Below are 19,285 nucleotides of genomic sequence, written 5' to 3' on the forward strand. Positions count from 1 at the left end.
TCCGCCCCAGCCACACCCACCACGGCACGGGAGCGCGCACGCCGCCTTCGCCGCCGGCCCGCTCTGTGGGGGCGCGAGCACGCCGCCGTCCTCGTCGTGGTGAGCGCGGTCACTCGGGCTGGTCCTGGGGGTGGGGCTGTAGGGGAAAGTGCTAAAGCCGCTGAGGTAAGAGGCCGAGGGCTCAAGGGCCCTCGGGAGCTTGGTGAAAAGGGAGTTAACCCCTAGGATCCTACCTGCAGGGACTAGAAAAATGGAGAAGGTAGGAGGAGAAACAGGAGACTGCTGCAGCAGACGTGCGAAAGGAAATTTCCGCAGGCCGGGTTTGACTGAGTGCGCATGCGGGCCGAGGGCTGGCGCCTGCGCATTGGGACAGCGCCGATGGCGTCGTTACCTGGGGACCCAGCTGGGTGGGAAAAGTGGCTAGGAGTCAGCTTGGGAGCCGCTGGTGTTCTGAGCGCTCCCCTCTCTGGCCACTTTTTCTCCACCCCCCCCCCCGCCCCCCCCCCCCCCCCCCCCGTTACAGCTGCGGCATCTATTTGGTTTGGGTTGTAATCCAGCTATTTTGAAGTGGAACGATTTGTTGATGGAATTTAATGATTGCTTGTAATAATTTGCCTTTGTACTAGGGTAGGAACTTTTAAGGAATTACACTTTTTAAGAAAATAGGCATATATCTGTTAGAAAGGAAAGGAATTTATATTCATAAATACATGAATGCGAGGTCATCCCTGCCGTACAAGAAGTAAATGTTTAAGCATCTTAGCTCGGACACAGCAATCTGTGTCCACAAAGCATCGTTACTCTCCTGTGAGGATCTCCACTGTCAGCCCCAACTTCCCTGACAGGGCCAAGTCCCAGCATACTTCATCATCAGTATTTGTTTAACAAAATTTTACTGGGCACCTCCGGTGGGCCTGGCAAACTAGTTGAAGATAGAGTTGTGCGAATAGATCTGCACGATGAGAAAGAAAAAAATCCATAATGATCCAATACGCATGACACCGCGCTTCTCTATCTCCTGCATGACCTTTGCTGAGCTGCTCGCCCTGCGTTTTGTCATTTGTTCATCATTCATTCATCCGAAATGCTCGGGACTGGAAGCACAGTGGAAACACTGCCCCAGGTTCTGTGCTCGGCATTGAGGGTAGAAAGACTTTTCGAAGGTGGCAGGGTGTTTCTTAAGATCATGAACCTTAAAATGAAAGTGTAGGCCGGGCGCGGTGGCTCACGTCTGTAATCCCAGCACTTTGGGAGGCCAAGGCGGGCGGATCACGAGGTCAGGAGATCGAGACCATCCTGGCTAACACGGTGAAACCCCGTCTCTCCTAAAAAATACAAAAAATTAGCCGGGTGTGGTGGCGGGCGCCTGTAGTCCCAGCTATTCGGGAGGCTGAGGCGGGAGAATGGCGTGAACCCGGGAGGCAGTGCTTGCAGTGAGCCGACATCGCGCCACTGCACTTCAGCCTGGGCGACAGTGAGACTCCGTCTCAAAAAAAAGAAGAAAGTGCAAAGTGCTTATAGAAGATATTGGCCCTCCTCCTGAACAGATTCTTTCTCCTCTGGGAGCTTGCTGACTGTGTTAGATGGAGAGAATTAATACTTTTTCCATGAGGTTTTTTCATAGTAAGTATGAAAAACTGGGATCTGCATAGGAAAAAAGACTCAGGAGTAACTCTCCGTTAATGATTTTGAATAGCCAAGATTTATGAAGTGTTTACTAAGCCTGTAACTGTTCCAAGTGTTTTACGTGTATTAACTAATCTTTGTCACACCTGTGTGAGGTAGGTGCTGTTATTACAGGTTGAGTATCCTTAATCCAGAAATCCAGAATCCTCCAAAATTTAAAACTTCTTGAGCACTGACAGGATGGTCAAAGGAAATGCTAATTGGAGCATTTTGAATTTTAGATTTTCGGATTTGAGAGGCGTAACCATTAAGTATAATGCAAATATCCCAAAACCTGAAAAAAAATCCGAAATCCAAAATACTTCCAAGTCCCAAGCATTTCGGATGAAGGGTACTCAACCTGTTTCCCATTTTGCAGATAAGACAACTAAGGAACAAAAAGATCCCGGAGGGAGAGGCAGAGGTTGCAGTGAGCCAAGATCGTGCCATTGCACTCCAGCCTGGGCAACAAGAGTGAAACTCCGTCTCAAAAAAAAATTATATATATATGTATATATAAAGAGAGATATAGATATGTAGATATTTATATTTATTTATATTTGTATATATTTATATTTATATATTTTTTTTATATATATGCCGGAGGTTGCAATTTTTTACATTTTTGCCATCAGACCTGGGCGATGACCTTGAGCAGTAGGATATAAATAACTCCCACATGCTTAGCGTTCCATCAATGGAACACTAGGCATAAATGGGTTAAATGATTTGTCCACAGTCATGCACCTAGTAAGTAGCAAAACCAGAACTCAGAGAGGCTTCATAATCTTACTCATTATGCTGCTTTACCTTGCACATGACAAATGACATGCCAACAAGCCATTGCTTCAAAATGTCACAGCAGATAAGCTAAAATTGTTTCTACACCTCAGTTTTATTTTTTCACGTATAAAATGGGGAAGTTGGGTTAGATGACCTTTAAGGAATCTGTGATTTCTGTGAAATATTTAATTCACTCAGCAAACATTTACTGAAGTGAACAGCTACTTCCTTACTATAGGCCAGGTGTTATGTTTGGTTCTGGTGATCAGTTAATGCCTGCCCTGAGAGTAGTTACCATCTAGGGTTTATTAGTTTTGCTTTACTCTCATTTACCACTTGCTGGTAGCATTCAAAATTTAACCTAAATCTTTAGAGCTAGAAATTACTTAGGTATATCCTTCCACCTCAGCAGAAAACTGCTTATTTAAAGTTAGCTTTGTGCTAATTCTGTGCCCCAGTTTTCAACCCTGGCTGTTTTGTGTATGGAATGATAGTAGTTCTGAGAGTTTGGAAGAAAACAGGATGAAAGGGAATTCGTTTGATTATATTCAGCTTAGAAGTCACACTGTGGCTATCTTTTGAAGCTGTCCTCACTGTAGCAGTGGCTTGGGTGCTCTGCTCAGCACCTGACTTCAAAATATAAAGTATAAAGCATTTGCAACTAAATAGAGCATTTATCAGGGTGTAGGTAAAATAGATTAGAGTTTTAAGTCTTAGGTGAGATATATAAACAGTTCACCATGGGTTCTACTCTGAACTGATGGGAAATAAAGACTGAGCTGCTCTCCAAAAGGTGGCTGAGTTGTCTGTATACTTTATTTGAATCCCACCAGGAATTCACTTAGAGATTTGGACCTGATCCCTTACTGCTTAAGTTCAAAAACAATTCAAAAACTTGTCAGGCTATATTTTGACCCAGTGTAGTCCGGAAGATTGGATATTAATCTAACTCCCACAGTTGTTGCCTCTGTGGATATGAGTACAATTTAGAAAGTTATCAGAGCTCAGAGAAAAAAGGAAGAGTGATCTAATAACAAGATTGAAAATGTTGGCTGAGCAGAGTGGCTCAGGCCTGTAATCCCAGCACTTTGGGAGGCTGAGGTGGGAGGATCACTTGAGCCCAGGAATTGGAGACCCGCCTGAGCAACATAGTGAGACTTCATCTCTACAAAAATTAAATTAGTGGGTGTTCTGGCATGTGCCTGTAGTCCCAGCTACTGGGGAGACTGAGATGAGAGGACAACTTGTACCCAGAAGGTCAAGGCTGAAGTTAGCCAGGACAGTGCCACTGCATTCCAGCCTGGGAAACATAGCGAGACTCTGTCTCCAAAAAAAATAAAAAATAAAATGCCATTAATCAATTTGCATTTTTGCTGACAGTCTAGTTATAATAGCCGTTTTACTGTTCCCATACCCCACTTCACTATTAATCAGTGTTACTTACAGACATGTAATGAAATCAGAAACCAAGCTCTGCTTCTCTAACAGCCTTAAATCTTCATCACAAAATTAAGCAAACAGAACAGCCAGTATTTCAAGACATACTATATCACCTTCCTTACTAGGAATCTGGATTTTATGTATATAAATTTACATTTATATTTCATTTCCTCACTTTTTTCTATTTTCAAAAAACATGGCCAGGTGCAGTGGCTCACGCCTGTAATCCCAGCACTTTGGGAGGCCAAGGCAGGTGGATCACCTGAGGTCGGGAGTTCAAGACCAGCCTGACCAACATGGAGAAACGCCATCTCTACTAAAAATACAAAATTAGCCAGGCATGGTGGTGCATGCCTGTAATCTCAGCTACTCGGGAGGCTGAAGCAGGAGAATCGCTTGAATCCGGGAGGCAGAGGTTGCGGTGAGCCGAGATCGTGCCATTTCCAGCCTGGGCAACAAGAGGGAAACTCTGTCTCAAAAAAAAAAAAAGAAAAAAGAAAACATAAGTTTCAGCCAGGCATGGTGGCTCACACCTGTAATCCCAACACTTTGGGAGGCCAGGGTGGGAGAAATGCTTGAGCCCAGGAGTTCTGTACCAGCCTAGGGGCAACATGGTGAGAAGTTGTCTCTACTAAAAGTAAAGAAAATTAGCTGGGCATGGTGGCATGCACCTGAGGTCAGGTCCCAGTGACTTGGGAGGTTGAGGGGTTGGAGGATTGCTTGAGCCCAGCAGATTGAGGCTGCAATAGCATGATCACGCCACTGCACTTCAGCCTGGGTGACAGAGCGAGAGCCTGCCTCAAAAAACAAATGTGTTTCAACTGTTTTATAATAAATATGTTCATTTTGCAACTAGAAAAAAAAAAAAAAAAAAAAAAAAACCGAAAGAAAAATACTCAGGCTGGTCTAGGTGAAGTGGTGTTTACACTAACTGATCACCACCAGTTACAGATTTCTTTGTTCCTTTTCCACTCCCACTGCTTCACGTGACTGGCCAAAAAAAAAAAAAAACTCAGCTAAAATTCTCTCTGACCATTATAGAGGGAAATTCATTTTGCAATCCTTTTTTTCCCCCCCGAGATGGAGTTTCGCTCTTGTTGCCCAAGCTGGAGTGCAGTGGCGCTATCTCGGCTCACTGCAACCTCCACCTCCCAAGTTCAAGCTATTCTCCTGCCTCAACCTCCCAAGTAGCTGGGATTACAGGCGCCTGCCACCACGCCCAGTTCATTTTTGTATTTTAGCAGAGATGGAGTTTCGCCATGTTTACCAGGCTGGTCTTGAACTCCTGACCTCAGGTGATCTGCCCACCTCAGCCTCCCAAAGTGCTGGCATTACAGGCGTTAGCCACCAGCCTACAATCCTTTGTGAAGTCCTTTCTTTTAATTGGGCTAAAATTCACATAACATAAAATTAACCATTCACCATTTTAAAGTGTACAATTCAATATAAAGTTATTTTTAATCTAAATACTAGAACTTTATCCATTACAACAGCCAATAGCCACATGTGGCTACTTAAATTTTAATTAATATTAAATAAAATTTAAAATACAGTTCTTCAGTCACACCAGTTTATAGGTGCAACATGAAGCTACTGGCAACCATATTGTGCAGTGCAGAAATAGAACACTGGAACATTTCCATCATGGCAGACAGTTCTGTTAGACAGCATGGCACTAAACCATTTTTTCTTTTCTTTTTTTTTTTTTGGTTTTTTTTTTTTTTTTTTTTTTTTGAGACGGAGTCAGGCTGTGTCACCCAGACTGGAGTGCAATGGAATGATCTCTGCTCACTGCAACCTCTGCCTCCCAGGTTCAGGTTCAAGTGATTCTCCTGCCTCAGTTTCCTGAGTAGCTGAGACTACAGGCACCCACCACCACACCCAGCTAATTTTTTTTTTTTTTTTTTTTTTGAGACAGAATCTCGCTCTTTTGCCCAGGCTGGGGTGCAATGGTGCAATCTTGGCTTTCTGCAACCACCGCCTCCCGGGTTCAAGCGATTCTCCTGCCTCAGCCTCTCGAGTAGCTGGGATTACAGGCACGCACCACCATGCCCAGCTAATTTTTGTATTTTTAGTAGAGATGGGGTTTCACCATGTTGGCCAGGCTGGTCTCAAACTCCTGACCTCGTGATCCACCCGCCTCGGCCTCCCAAAGTTCTGGGATTAGAGGTGTGAGCCATCGCACCCGGCCATTTTTTCTTTAAAAAATCCTAAATAAACTTGTTAGAGGGCTGAGTGCAGTGAGACTTTGGGAGGCCAAGGTGGGAGAATCACTTGAGACCAGGAGTTAAAGACCAGACCGGCCGGGCATGATGGCTCATGCCTGCAATCCCAGCACTTTGGGAGGCCGAGGCAGGCAGATCACGAGGTCAAGAGATGGAGACTATCCTGGCCAACATGGTGAAACCTTGTCTCAACTAAAAATACAAAAATTAGCTGGGTGTGGTGGCACGCGCCTGTAGTCCCAGCTACTCAGGAGGCTGAGGCAGGAGAATCGCTTGAACCTGGGAGGCAGAGGTTGCCGTGAGCAGAGATAGCGCCACTGCACTCCAGCTTTCCAACAGAGCGAGACTCTGTAAGTAAATACATATATACATACCAGACTGGGCAACATAGCAAGACCTTGTCTGTATTTAAAAAAAAAAAAAGGAGAGGCTGGGCGCAGTGGCTCATGCCTGTAATCCCAGCACTTTGGGGGGCCAAGGCAGGCAGATCACCTGAGGTCAGGAGTTTGAGACCAGCATGGCCAACGTGGTAAAACCCCATGCCTACTAAAAATACAAAAATTAGCTGGGCATGGTGGCTCATGCCTGTAATTCCAGCTACTCGGGAGGCTGAGACAGGAGAATCGCTTGAACCTAGGAGGCGGAGGTTGCAGTGAGCCGATATCGTGCCACTGCACTCTAGCGTGGGCGACAAGAGCGAGACTCCGTCTCAAAAAATTAAAAAAGGAAAGAAAGAAAATACCATATACACTTTTTAGAATTTTGTTAAAGTCGTGTAAGCTTCTGTGGCAAAGGAACGGTTTTGTTTTGAACTTTTGTAAGGTGTCATGTATTCAGTACAGTTTTCTCGTTAACATTTGCATTTTTTGATATGAAATAGGATTAAACACTCACGGGTGCTCTTTTCATAATAGGCCATGATTTCCAGGATTGTTTCCTGAACTTTTTGTTCCAGTTTTGGGATGCCACCAAGTGATAAGTTTGGGTATTACATTTAGATGAAAAGGTTAATTTTTTTTTTTTTTTTTTTTTTTTTGAGAGTCCTGCTCTGTCGCCCAGGCTCACTGCAACCTCCACCTCCTGGGTTCAAATGATTCTCTTGCCTCAGCCTCCCGAGTAGCTGGGATGAGAGGCGCCCACCACCATGCCCTGCTAAATTTTTTTGTATTTTTAGTAGAGACAGAGTTTCGCCATGTTGGCCAGGCTGGTCTTGAACTCCTGACCTCAGGTGATCTATCCGTCTCGGCCTCCCAAAGTGCTGGGATTACAGGCGTGGGCCACTGTGCCTGGCCAAAAGGTTAATTTTTAATGAGAAGGCCAATATGTATTTCCTAACTAGTTCCCCCTCCCTGGGAACAGAACACAGTGTTATTCTGGAATGTTATTTGGAAAATATTATAATTTATTGATGTGGCTTGATCAGGATGTATCCAAGACAAACTGTCCTATGGAGTGTGATGCTTTTATCCTCATATAACTTATTTCCTCAGTCAAATTTCTGCCTTGGCACTGCCATATCACCCGTTCATAACTCATAAATCACCCACAGTCAATCTCGGTTGACATAAACAGTTTGCTAATGGTAGGAATTCGTGTTTTAAGTAGATATACTATTCTTAAGCATATTTTCAGTTCAAAACCTGACTGATATTTTGGCCTGAGACATCAATAAAATATTGTGAAAGTAGAGAGGATAGAAAAAAGTGGAGCCAACTCTTTACAAAACTGTATGCTGGCCCTTATGGCAGCTAGAATGAAATGTTGTCACTCTCACTTCCATAAACTTGCCAATTGCTGTTTTTCTTTCTCTGTAGTGAAGTAAGAACTCTGCTAGAGAGGAAATGGCTGCTTCATCATCATCCTCCTCAGCTGGTGGGGTCAGTGGAAGTTCTGTCACTGGATCTGGTTTCAGTGTCTCAGACCTTGCCCCACCACGGAAAGCCCTTTTCACCTACCCCAAAGGAGCTGGAGAGATGTTAGAAGGTGATCTCATGCTGCTTTCTGAATAATTGGATTCAGACCTGCAATGCATATTAATTGTAAAGAAGCTCTTAAGTGGATTAAAGATGAGTTTGCCCTGATTTCAGCTCCACATTTCATCTCTTGTCCCCATCTCAAAATAATATCTTTAAAAACAAATCTTGCTCCAGAATCAGAATTTTGGAGCTGAAAAGGACTTTGGAAATCAATGAAGTCATCTAGAGTTATTTAGATCCAGAAAAGTTAAGTGATTTGACCAGGTTAAAGGCAGAGTCAGGGCTGGGCACGGTGGCTCACCCCTGTTATCCCAGCACTTTGGGAGACCGAGGCAGGTGGATCACTTGAGGCCAGGAGTTTGAGACCAGCCTGGCCAACATGGTGAAACCCCATCTCTACTAAAAATACAAAAATTAGCCGGGCATGGTGGTAGGCGCCTGTAATCCTGGCTACTGGGGAGGCTGAGGCAGGAGAATTGCTTGGACCTGGGAGATAGAAGTTGCCATGTGCCGAGATCACGCCACTGCACTCCAGCCTGGGCAACAGAATGAGACTGTGTCTCAAAAAAAAAAAAAAAGGCAGAGTCAGCACTGAATCCAGGAATTCTCTTGACCTCCTACTCCAGTTTGCTTTATCCTGGCACCTGTCTACCTCCCATGGTAGTAGGTTTGATGTATTTTTTTTCTAGTGTGATTAATCTACAGATAGATTCACCCTGTCAGAAAGGTTCTAAGAGGGAATAAAAGCTAATACATTGCCCTTTTGTGTGAACATGACTCCTAACCCACTGCAGCATGATGCTGTGTGGTTTTTCTAGCACCAGAGCCAGATTTGCATAAATCATTCACCATCTTGTTCAGCATCATTGGCTGACTGGCTGGCCAAGATCAGGGTACAGGCTGTAAGCATGTCATTTGAAGAGCTAGACTAATACTTCTTATCAGGGAGCATAAAAATCACCTGAAGAGGTTACTTAAAATGCACATTTCTGGCCAGACACTGTAGCTCACGCCTGTAATCCCAGCACTTTGGGAGGCCAAGGTGAGTGGATCACCTGAGGTCAGGAGTTCGAGACCAGCCTGCCCAACATGGTGAAACCCCATCTCTACTAAAAATACAAAAACTAGCTGGGCATGGTGGCGGGTGTCTATAATCCCAGCTAATCGGGGGGCTGAGGCAGGAGAATCACTTGAACCCAGAAGGCAGAGGTTGTAGTGAGCCAATATCATGCCACTGCACTCCAGCCTGGGTGACAGAGCGAGACTCTGTCTCAAAAATGTATATAAATAAATAAATAAAATGCATATTTCTGGGCCCACCTTAGAGTTTCTGAATTAGTCTAGGGTGTAGCTCAGGAGTCCATTTTTTACCAGCATCCAGGCCCTTCTCATGAAGGCAGTCTTCCATATTTTGAAAAACACTGGGACCAGGAGTGGTGGCTCAAACCTAAAATTTCAGCATTTTGGGAAGCCAAGGCATGAGGATTGTTTGAGCCCAGGAGTTCAAGGTTGCATTGAGCCATGATCATGCCACTGCACTCCAGCCTGGGTGAGAGAATGAGAATCTGTCTCAAAAAATAATAATAATAAATTTTTTAAAAGCGTTGGGAGGCCGGGCGCGGTGGCTCACACCTGTAATCCCAGCACTTTGGGAGGCCAAGGCAGGCGGATCACAAGGTCAGAAGATCGAGACCATCTTGGCTAACGTGGTGAAACCCATCTCTACTAAAAATACAAAAAAATTAGCTGGATGTGGTGGCACGCGCCTGTAGTCCAGCTACTCGGGAGGCTGAGGCAGGAGAATCACTTGAATCTGGGAGGCAGAGGTTGCGGTGAGCAGATATCATGCCACTGTACTCCAGGCTGGTGACAGAGAAAGACTCTGTCTCAAAAAAAAAAAAAAAAAAAGCTTTGGGGAATAACCTATTAAGGATTCAAAATTTACTTGATTCTAGCATTTTAGTGCTTAATTATATATTGATCTTTTTTCCTTTAAGTGTTGGATTTTTTTTTTTTTTTTTTGAGACAGAGTCTTGCTCTGTCGCCCAGGCTGTAGTGCAGTGGCTCGATCTCGGCTCACTACAACGTACTCTGCCTCCCGGGTTCAAGTGATTCTCCTGCCCCAGCCTCCCAAGCAGCTGGGATTACAGGTGCCCACCACCACAGCTGGCTAATTTTTTTTTTATTTTTAATAGAGACAGGGTTTCGCCATATTGCCCAGGCTGGGCTTGAACTCCTGACCTCAAGTGATCTGCCCACCTCAGCCTCCCAAAGTGCTGTGATTACAGGCGTGAACCGCGCCTGGCCTTAGTATTTCAAATTTACACAAATGTATTTTAAAACTAATCTAGGAATATCTGTGAGAAAGATACAAACTATAGGCCAGGCATAGTGGCTCACACCTGTAATCCCAGCACTTTGGGAGGCTGAAGCAGGCAGATTGCTTGAACCCAGGAGTTCGAGACCAGCCTGGGCAACATGACAAAATCCTGTCTCTAGAAAAAAATACAAAAATTAGCTGGGTGTGGTGGCACGTGGCTGTAGTCCCAGCTACTTAGGAAGGTGAGGTGGGAGGTTCATCTGAGCCTGGGAGTTGGAGGCTGCAGTGAGCTGTGATCGCATCACTGCATTCAAGCCTGGGTGATGGAGACCTTGTCTCAAAAAAAAAAGAGAGAAGATACAAACTATAGTTGGCCTTGGGGGTGATGATTAATCAGAAATAATAAAAAGAGTTACGAGTTAAGCCCCAAATCATTCGTGACAGGAAACCACGGGGGGACTGTGGGACCATAGAGCTCCCTAGGATTGGTTTGGGTTATGACTAGTGGTGAGCTAGATGACCAGGTAGCGTATGTAATTAGTGATATATATACTTCTCTCTTTGCCTTTTTATTTTCTTTAATTGTGTTAACTAAATACTCAAGTTAGTATCACTGAGTCTGGTTGGAAGTAGTGAACAATTGGGGCCCTGTTACCATATTTGGTGCTAAAACTGTATTATGACTTCATTTATATGCAGCAGAGACCTAGTATTAAGGAAGTTTGCCACAAAACAAATCAAAAATGGGAGACACTTAAATTGCTTAATGAGTTTTATAGCAGCAGAAGAATCAGTATTCAACAATGGAGCTCTAAGATTAAAGTCATTTAAATTCTAGCTATAAGAGAAATTTAATACAGGAGGTACCTCCACAGTCTCAAAGCTATCAGCATTCTTTGTCAGTATACACCAAATTATGTGGAGATATTGAAGAAGAAAGGCTTCTGAGATTAGTCTGAATGTTGATGTTCTAACGAGTTGTAGATCTATCCATTTTTATTCCATCTCAATATGCTTAATGGAGAAATGTGTTGGGTCTCTGTTGTAGGATACATTTATATTAAGTGTAAATACACAGTGCACAGTTTTGATTGTGTTTCTTAGATTTCAAGTTTTACCAATAATCTTAAATCTTAAAAATCTTAAATCTTAAAAAGATTAAGATAATCTTTAAAAATCTTAAATCTTAAAAAGATTAAGATAATCTTTAAAAATCTAAAATCTTAAAAAGAACATAAAAAGTATTACACTTAAAGACCGTGAAAAATAATGTAGAGGTGGCAACCCCTAAACCCATTTAATATTCTTGGTCAAATCAATAATATTAAATTGAAATGAGTACTCTGAAATGTAAGGATGTTGGATTTGGAAGCATTTTCTACCATGTTTATAGGCGATACTATTCTATTATACAATAAATCTAACACACATGTACCTGACCAATAATAGTTTAATAGAATATGAAAATAGAGGCCGGACACGGTGCCTCACGCCTGTATTCCCAGCACTTTGGGAGGCTGAGGTGGGCGGATCACCTGAGGTCAGGAGTTCGAGACCAGCCTGACCAATATGGTGAAACCCCGCCTCTACTAAAAATACAAAAAAAAAAAAAAAAAAAGCATCGTGGTGTGTGCCTATAGTCCCAGCTACTCGGGAGGCTGAGAGAATTGCTTGAACCTGGGAGGCGGAGGTTGCAGTGAGCCGAGATCATGCCACTGCCCCCCAGCCTAGGCAATAGAGCGAGACTCCATTAAAAAAAAAAAAAAAAAAAGGGAATATGAAAATAGAGCAGGAAGGGTTGCCTGTCAAGAGTAAGGAACAGAAGCAGTTAGGAATCAAGGATGGATGCTGTTTTTAATCTCGACAGGTTCAACTTGATGTTATATCCTCATGAGTCTAGGATAGTAAACCCAAATCACCTGTAGTTAACCTTGTGCATTAACTTTTTTGTGCCTCTACTCTCTGATAACAAGACACCTCACATAAGCAGCATACAGCAGTTTTCAGCATTCTCCTGCCCTTGGCCAAAATTGTCCTCACCCAGTTATTACTGAGCACATTAGAGACTGCCTTCCAGCCCATCAGTGGCTGCATTTTAGAGACATTGTAGCCACTGAAGTATAAATTATCTGGCATTGTCTAATTTCCTACTCTGAGGTAATATTCTTTTTAACGTATTTGTTACCATCCTTATTTATTGGAGTTGGCTATGGTGTTAGATTTGGGTAATTTACTGAAGTTTTCCCTGTTTATGACCTTTGCTTGTCCCTTACGAGGAAAGCTGATGTATTGCTACCTGCTGTGTTACAAAGGGTTTGATTACAGTTTCTAAATGGAAGAGATTGCCCCCAGCTGACTCCGTTCTGGAGAAATTCCAGGCTTTAGACTGGTACTGATACCACATCTAATAGGATGTGGCTAAGAAGCAATTGGACTTTGTGGTTAATAGGGAGCTGCAAATCAGCAAAAGTGTGTTCCACAGTCATATAGTGTGGTGGAGTGACATGCAGAGGTGCCTTCTTGAAAGTTTAGCTTATATCCTTTTGCTTTGAAGTTCATTACCAAGGAAAATATGCAAATATCACAACTTAACCATTTTATCCTAATGGTGCCTGTGATTAAATGTAAATGAGAGGTGGCACTTTCAGGAGCTTCCATATACATCTTGGCCTGATCCTTATAGCCCATAATTCCCACTGCCTTGTGTGTAATCCTAAAGTTCAGGATCAAACCACCTGGGAGGTAAACTCTAATTGTCTGTGCTTTCCTCTTTCTAAAATAAAATATGAGTTATAATTGGACTTTTTAAGCAAGAATATGAATAGGATAATGACTGCTGACATTCAAACCTCTTTTTTTTTTTGAGACTGAGTTTGAATTTACAAAATGTAACACTCTCTCTCTGAAGAATACAAAAAGTATACATCCCAATAATTATACTTTCATTTTTTTCTTTTTCTCTTTTTTTTTGGGGGGGGGGATCACTTTGAAGATAATATTGGAAGGATGCTCTCTTGGTTATATATTCAAGCTCTTTGGATACAATATCTATAGTTTTTTTTTTTTTTTAATTGGTTATTGTGACTTCTGAAATAAGATCTCCTTTGTGTGAAACTCAGCATGAGGCCAGAATGTGTTAGTCCTGTCTCCTTGCCACTTAATACCTGGCCAACACAACAACCCATGATTGATGGGTGAATGCTTGAGGCCTAGTAGTGCTGACATGAAGTACTGCCTGAAAAAGGACAGCTGTGTCCTCTCTCCCCGTTTGTTTTAGGATTTTCGCAATAAGGTACATCCTCCAAATGGTTTCTGCTACCTTTTTAAAAATCAAATGTTTCTATGTGAGCTGTAAATTTTTGAGAATATGTTTTGCTGTATCAGCCCTTGCCTGACAAGGAATAACATGAACTAGCTTATGTTTCATGATTATCTTCCAAGTCCTGTGGCAACTGAGTTGGCCACTTCTTGTTGGCAGTTCTTGGCACCAGTACAATTCTAGGTTCTGAACTTGCACCATACTCTTATCGTCATCCAAATTGCAGTGTTTTGGTTCAGTTGGAAAATCAAGGTTACAGTTTGCGTTCACAGAATGAAATTTCCCAGCAGTGTTCTGTGATTGTCAGAGTGATGTAATTTGATATATTAAAAATCAACAATGTTTTTTCCTCAGCTTTGTTTTTTAGACTGAAAATGATTTGGAGTTTTGGTGAACCTTTATATTTTGACACTGCAGGAGCCAGCTACAAGGCCAAATGTGTCAGCTGCCAGTGTTTGCTTGACATACAGGAGAACATTAAGGAACTCTCAGGTTGGGAGGAGGGAAGTGTTGACCAGGACATCAGACTGAGGTTTCTTGTTTTTGTTTTTTTAAACACTATTTTTGAACTCTTAAGTAGAGGGACTATTTTAATATTCTAGGTATAGAATAAATAGCTTTTATAACAGTCTTAGTTCTAAATGAAACAGAACCCGTCTTTGTAAACACTGAGAACTAGACCCTGAATGTACAAGCAGGGAAAAGAATAAACAAGTTTACTTGGTTTATCAGAAGCCACAAAACCCTTAGAGCAGATTAAAACCTTTTCTCCTTTTGTTTGTAGATGGCTCTGAGAGATTCCTCTGCGAATCTGTTTTTAGCTATCAAGTGGCATCCACGCTTAAACAGGTGAAACATGGTAAGCACATGAGTGTTGTGTACTTGACTGTGAGAATAAATTTGCTAGGGGGTGGATGAGGCTGTGACAAAAACCCCCAAACTCAGCAAGGCTATTTTAGTGGACTTCCTAAATTAAAGAACATTCTAGGTCTTAATCTAGTCATAATGTCCACATTGAGGCTTAAGGTTGGGGCGGGTGCAGTGGCTCACGTCTGTAATCCCAGCACTTTGGGAGGCTGAGGCGGGTAGATCACTTGAGGTCAGGAGTTTGAGACCAGCCTGGCCAACATGGTGAAACCGCATCTCTAGAAAGAAAAAATTAGTCAAGCATGGTGGTGCACACCTGTAGTCCCAGCTACTTGGGAGGCTGAGGTGGGAAGATCACTTGAGCCCGGGAGGTTGAGGCTGCAATGAGCCGGAATCGCACCACTGCACTCTAGCCTGGGCAACAGAGTGAGACCCTGTCTGAAAAACAAAAAAAGCTGGTCCTCCAGGGAGTCAGTGCTTCCTGCTCCTCTTGTGTTACTTTTTCCTCTCCTGTCTGAAACCTCCTTTTACTGTTGTCCTCCGCTGATTACCATCATCATCTTCAAGTATTTGTATGATACCTCCTGGTCTGTCTATACTCTAACATCCTGATAACACCTTTTCTGTTACATTAGGCCTCACCAGGCCTTCATTTCTGCATCAACAAACTGTTCCCCCACCAGACCATTTCTCCATTGAAACATTATGTAGGGGGAAAAGCTGTAATTGCCTCTAACCCTAGGATTTTAGTCCACAAATCACTATGGCATAGAGGATGAATACTTTTTTTAGGAAAAGAGCACATCCGGGCCGGGTGTAGCTCACGCCTCTAATCCCAGCACTTTGGGAGGCTGAAGCAGGAAGACTGCTTGAGCCCAGGAGTTCAAGACTGACCCGGGCAACTTGGTGAAACCCCATACCTAAAAAAGAAAATACAAAAATTAGTGGAGAATGGTGGTGCATGCTTGTGGTCCTAGCTACTTGAGAGGCTGAGTTGGGACGATCTCTTGAGCCCAGGAGGCATACTCCAGCCTTGGTGACAGAGTGAGACCCTGTCTGTGGAAAAAAAAAAAAAAAAAAAAAAAGAATAGGGCACATCCTGAAAATGTGATCATTTTATTTTAAAATGACTTTTTTATTTTTTGAGACAGAGTCTGTCACTGTCACCCGGGCTGGAGTGCAATGGCATGATCGCGGCTCACTGCAACCTTTGCCTCCTGGGTTCAAGTGATTCTCCTTCCTCAGCCTCCCAAATAGCTGGGACTACAGGCGCACGCCACCACGCCCAGCTAATTTTTGTATTTTTAGTAGAGATGGGCTTTCACCATGTTGGCCAGGATGGTCTCAATCTCTTGACCTTGTGATCCGCCTGCCTTGGTATCCCAAAGTGCTTGGATTACAGGCATGAGCCACTGCGCCCAGCCTTTCTTCTTTTAACATTAGAAGAAACTTCCGACTTAAAAAAAAAAAAAAAAAGAAAAGAAAAAGAATAGGCTGGGCACGGTGGCTCACGCCTATAATCCCAACACTTTGGGAGGCTGAGGCGGGCAGATCACCTGAGGTCGGGAGTTCGAGACCAGCCTGACCAACATGGAGAAACCCCATGTCTACTAAAAATACAAAATTAGCCAAGCATGGTGGCATATGCCTGTGATTCCAGCTACTCGGGAGGCTGAGGCAGCAGAATCGCTTGGACCCGGGAGACAGAGGTTGCAGTGAGCTGAGATCACACCATTGCACTCCACCCTGGGCAATAAGAGTGAAACTCTATCTCAAAAAAAAAGGAAAAAAGAAAAAAAAATTAAGCTTCTGACCAGCATAGAATAAGACCCCATTATGAGAATTTTGAGGGTCAGGCACAGTGGCTCACGTCTGTAATCCAGCACTTTGGGAGGCCGAGGCAGGCAGATCACCTGAGGTCAAGAATTCGAGACTAGTCTGGCCAACATGGTGAAACCCCGTCTCTACAAAAATACAAAACTTAGCCGGGCACGATGGCGGGTGCCTGTAGTCCCAGCTACTCAGGAGGCTGAGGCGGGAGAATCACTTGAACCCGGGAGGCAGAGGTTGCAGTGAGCTGAGATCACGTCATTGCACTGCAGCCTGGGCAACAAAGCAAGACTCCGTTTCTCCCCCCCCCCACCCCCCCCGACCCCAAAAAAAGAGAGAGAATCTTGAGGGGAAAAAAAAAATCCATCTAGAAATTTTTTTTATTTTTTTTTTTGAGACGGAGTCTCACTCTGTCACCAGGCTGGAATGCAGTGGCACAATCTCGGCTCACTGCAACCTCTGCCTCCAGGGTGGCCTCCCGAGTAGCTGGGACTACAGGCGCATGCCACCACGTCCAGCTAAGTTTTTTTGTATTTTTATAGAGACGGGGTTTCACCATATTGGCCAGGATGGTCTCGATCTCTTGACCTCGTGATCTGCCCGCCTCAGCCTCCCAAAGTGCTAGGATTACAGGTGGGATCCACCGCACCTGGCCTAGAAATTATTTTTATACCAGTCATCATCTTGGTGGCTGGTGGCAGTCTCATGGGTAATACGTTGTTGCATAATATTCTCTCCTTGACTCTTTACAGATCAGCAAGTTGCTCGGATGGAAAAACTAGCTGGATTGGTAGAAGAGCTGGAGGCTGACGAGTGGCGGTTTAAGCCCATCGAACAGCTGTTGGGATTCACCCCCTCTTCAGGTTGATGCTGCCTAGATGGTCACCTCTGGTGCGCAGCAAGTGCAAAGCCAGTGAGGGACTTTCTCACAGCTTACATAGCCATCCAGAGATCCACAGCTATGTCGCTGAATTGTTAATGCACATTTATACTTGGTTTCGCTGTATCTATTCACAGGCAACAAATACTTATATGTGTGGTCTTTCAGGGAATATTTTGTTTATTTGTTTTTAAAAGTATTGGGAATCAGATTAAGACAATCGGTTTCAGAGAACCAGGAGGTTTGGGGTTAAGAGATACTTAAAAATTTTCACAAGCCAGGTAGGGCATATATCAGATTTGGCCAACTGAATGGCGTCTGTCCTGTCATCCATATGGTGCCTGGAAATATTTACCAGTCAAGGTCAAGGTCAGCATCTGTGGTTAAAAATATAGCATTCTGACCTTAAAAACGTTATTTTGCAGATGAATGTGATTTCAACTCAGGACCTATCCAAATGATGAATTTTTAAATATTCATTTTTTTCCCTATTTTTAGACATCAATTCTATAGACTCTAACTTTTTCTAACCTCTTCTAGACATGCCAAATGCTGGCAAAAAGAAGTGCTTTTTGGATATGGCAGCACTTGTAAAAATAAAGCAGTAAGCAAAATCCTTTTAAACACAGAAATCCTGAGTTCTTCTCATTGGTGGACTCAAGCAATTCTGTAGCAAATAAATCCTTTGAAAGAGCTCCAAATTGGTGGCATTATCCTTTCAAAATCTCGGATTTGGGATGAGGTGAAGAGGTCAAATTACTTTTTAGAAGAAGGGAATCTAAAAACCATTTGTCCTAAACAAATGGTAGACTGGCTTTACTTAAGGGATATTTGTCTTTATAGGAGTACATAAATTTATCTTAATGATATTTAAGTTTTTTTTTTTTTTTTTTTTTTTTGAGATGAAGTTTCACTCTTGTTGCCCAGGCTGGAGCGCAATGGCACGATCTCGGCTCACTGCAACATCCGCCTCCCGGGTTCAAGCAATTCTCCTGCCTCAGCCTCCCAAGTAGCTGGGATTACAGGCACCTGCCACCACACCCGGCTAATTTTTTGTATATTTTGTAGAGACGGGGTTTCACCATGTTGACCAGGCTGGTCTTGAACTTCTGACCTCAGGTGATCCACCTGCCTCAGCCTCCCAAAGTGCTGGGATTACAGGTGTGAGCCACCACGCCCAGCCAATTTTTTTTTTTAAGAGACAAGGTCTTGCTATGTTGCCCAGGTTGGTCTTGAACTCCTGGCCTCAAGAGATCCCCCCAAACTCAGCCTCCAAAGTGCTGGGATTACAGGCATGAGCCACCGCACCTGGCCTCAAGTAAGTTTTTATACCATGATAGGGAAAAACCTGGAAGGCTAAGAGATGTACTGTTTTCCCTCATGGGACCCCACTTTCCACAGTAAACTGGTATAATCGTTTATTACATTGTATGCAAATTTTGCCTTGGACAACATTTGTCTGGTTCCTTATTAATAACTTGCACCTGATCTGCTTAGAGTTGCTTAATTATAAGTAAATATAATCCCAGTAGCAATTAGCCTTAATCTCAAGAGTTCAAAATGTTTAACACTTTCTACCTGAAGGGAGGTGGTGACCTCATTCAGTGGGTTAAGAGCCTGAGCCCTGTGAAGTTAAACACCTGCTCATGGTCTCATAGCCCAGGCAGAAGAAAATCTTGGACTTGGAATAGATCCCAGTTGCCTGATAATTCATCTCATTATTGCCTCTAAAGCAAATTGGAGACTGGGCACGGTGGCTCCCACCTTTAATCCCAGCACCTGGAGAGGCTGAGGTGCGTGCATCACTAGAGGTCAGGAGTTCAAGACCAGTCTGGCCAACATGGTGAAACTTGGTCACTATTGAAAATACAAAAATTAGCCCAGTGTGGTGGCACACGCTTGTAATCCCAGCTACTCACGAGGCTGAGGCACAAGAATCGCTTAAACCCAGGAGGCGGAGATTGCAGTGAGCTGAGATCA

At 43.5% G+C, this 19,285-nt stretch overlaps 2 protein-coding genes across 6 annotated transcripts in view; one reads left to right on the forward strand and one right to left on the reverse strand.

Moving 5' to 3' along the window:
- The window catches only part of ASCC1 (activating signal cointegrator 1 complex subunit 1), a 126,245-nt gene extending 125,734 nt beyond the window's left edge, over positions 1 to 511 (reverse strand). For 2 of the 3 annotated variants that reach the window (XR_004245488.2, XM_058436330.1), the window contains exon 1: positions 234 to 511. The gene's annotated coding sequence lies outside the window, so the exon portion shown is untranslated. The remainder of the gene's footprint in view (positions 1 to 233) is intronic. The other variant, XM_032139518.2, reaches the window with a different exon arrangement.
- ANAPC16 (anaphase promoting complex subunit 16) lies at positions 57 to 18,726 on the forward strand. Of its 3 annotated transcripts, none has more exons than XM_032139549.2 (4): positions 57 to 99; positions 7,928 to 8,096; positions 14,513 to 14,587; positions 17,178 to 18,726. In XM_032139549.2, the coding sequence occupies exons 2-4, from the start codon at positions 7,955 to 7,957 to the stop codon at positions 17,291 to 17,293; spliced, it is 333 nt and encodes a 110-aa protein (XP_031995440.1). In that variant the 5' UTR covers positions 57 to 99; positions 7,928 to 7,954; the 3' UTR covers positions 17,294 to 18,726. The 3 variants fall into 3 exon arrangements, with proteins under 3 accessions (XP_031995440.1, XP_031995431.1, XP_058292315.1); XM_032139540.2 differs by having other exon boundaries at positions 79 to 165; XM_058436332.1 differs by lacking the exon at positions 57 to 99 and adding an exon at positions 2,234 to 4,309.
- The last annotated feature ends 559 nt before the right edge of the window (positions 18,727 to 19,285 follow it).

The sequence above is a fragment of the Hylobates moloch genome, unplaced genomic scaffold (genome assembly GCF_009828535.3).
Source record: "Hylobates moloch isolate HMO894 unplaced genomic scaffold, HMol_V3 SCAFFOLD_3, whole genome shotgun sequence".
Classification (NCBI taxonomy): domain Eukaryota; kingdom Metazoa; phylum Chordata; class Mammalia; order Primates; family Hylobatidae; genus Hylobates; species Hylobates moloch.

Bases quoted from the DNA above. Each gene is read 5' to 3' on its own strand.
- ANAPC16 (XM_032139549.2), top strand. From the start codon at position 7,955: ATGGCTGCTTCATCATCATCCTCCTCAGCTGGTGGGGTCAGTGGAAGT. The intron at 8,097-14,512 runs GTGATCTCATGC...TTTTGTTTGTAG, and splicing joins AGCTGGAGAGATGTTAGAAG to ATGGCTCTGAGAGATTCCTC. The intron at 14,588-17,177 runs GTAAGCACATGA...GACTCTTTACAG, and splicing joins GCTTAAACAGGTGAAACATG to ATCAGCAAGTTGCTCGGATG.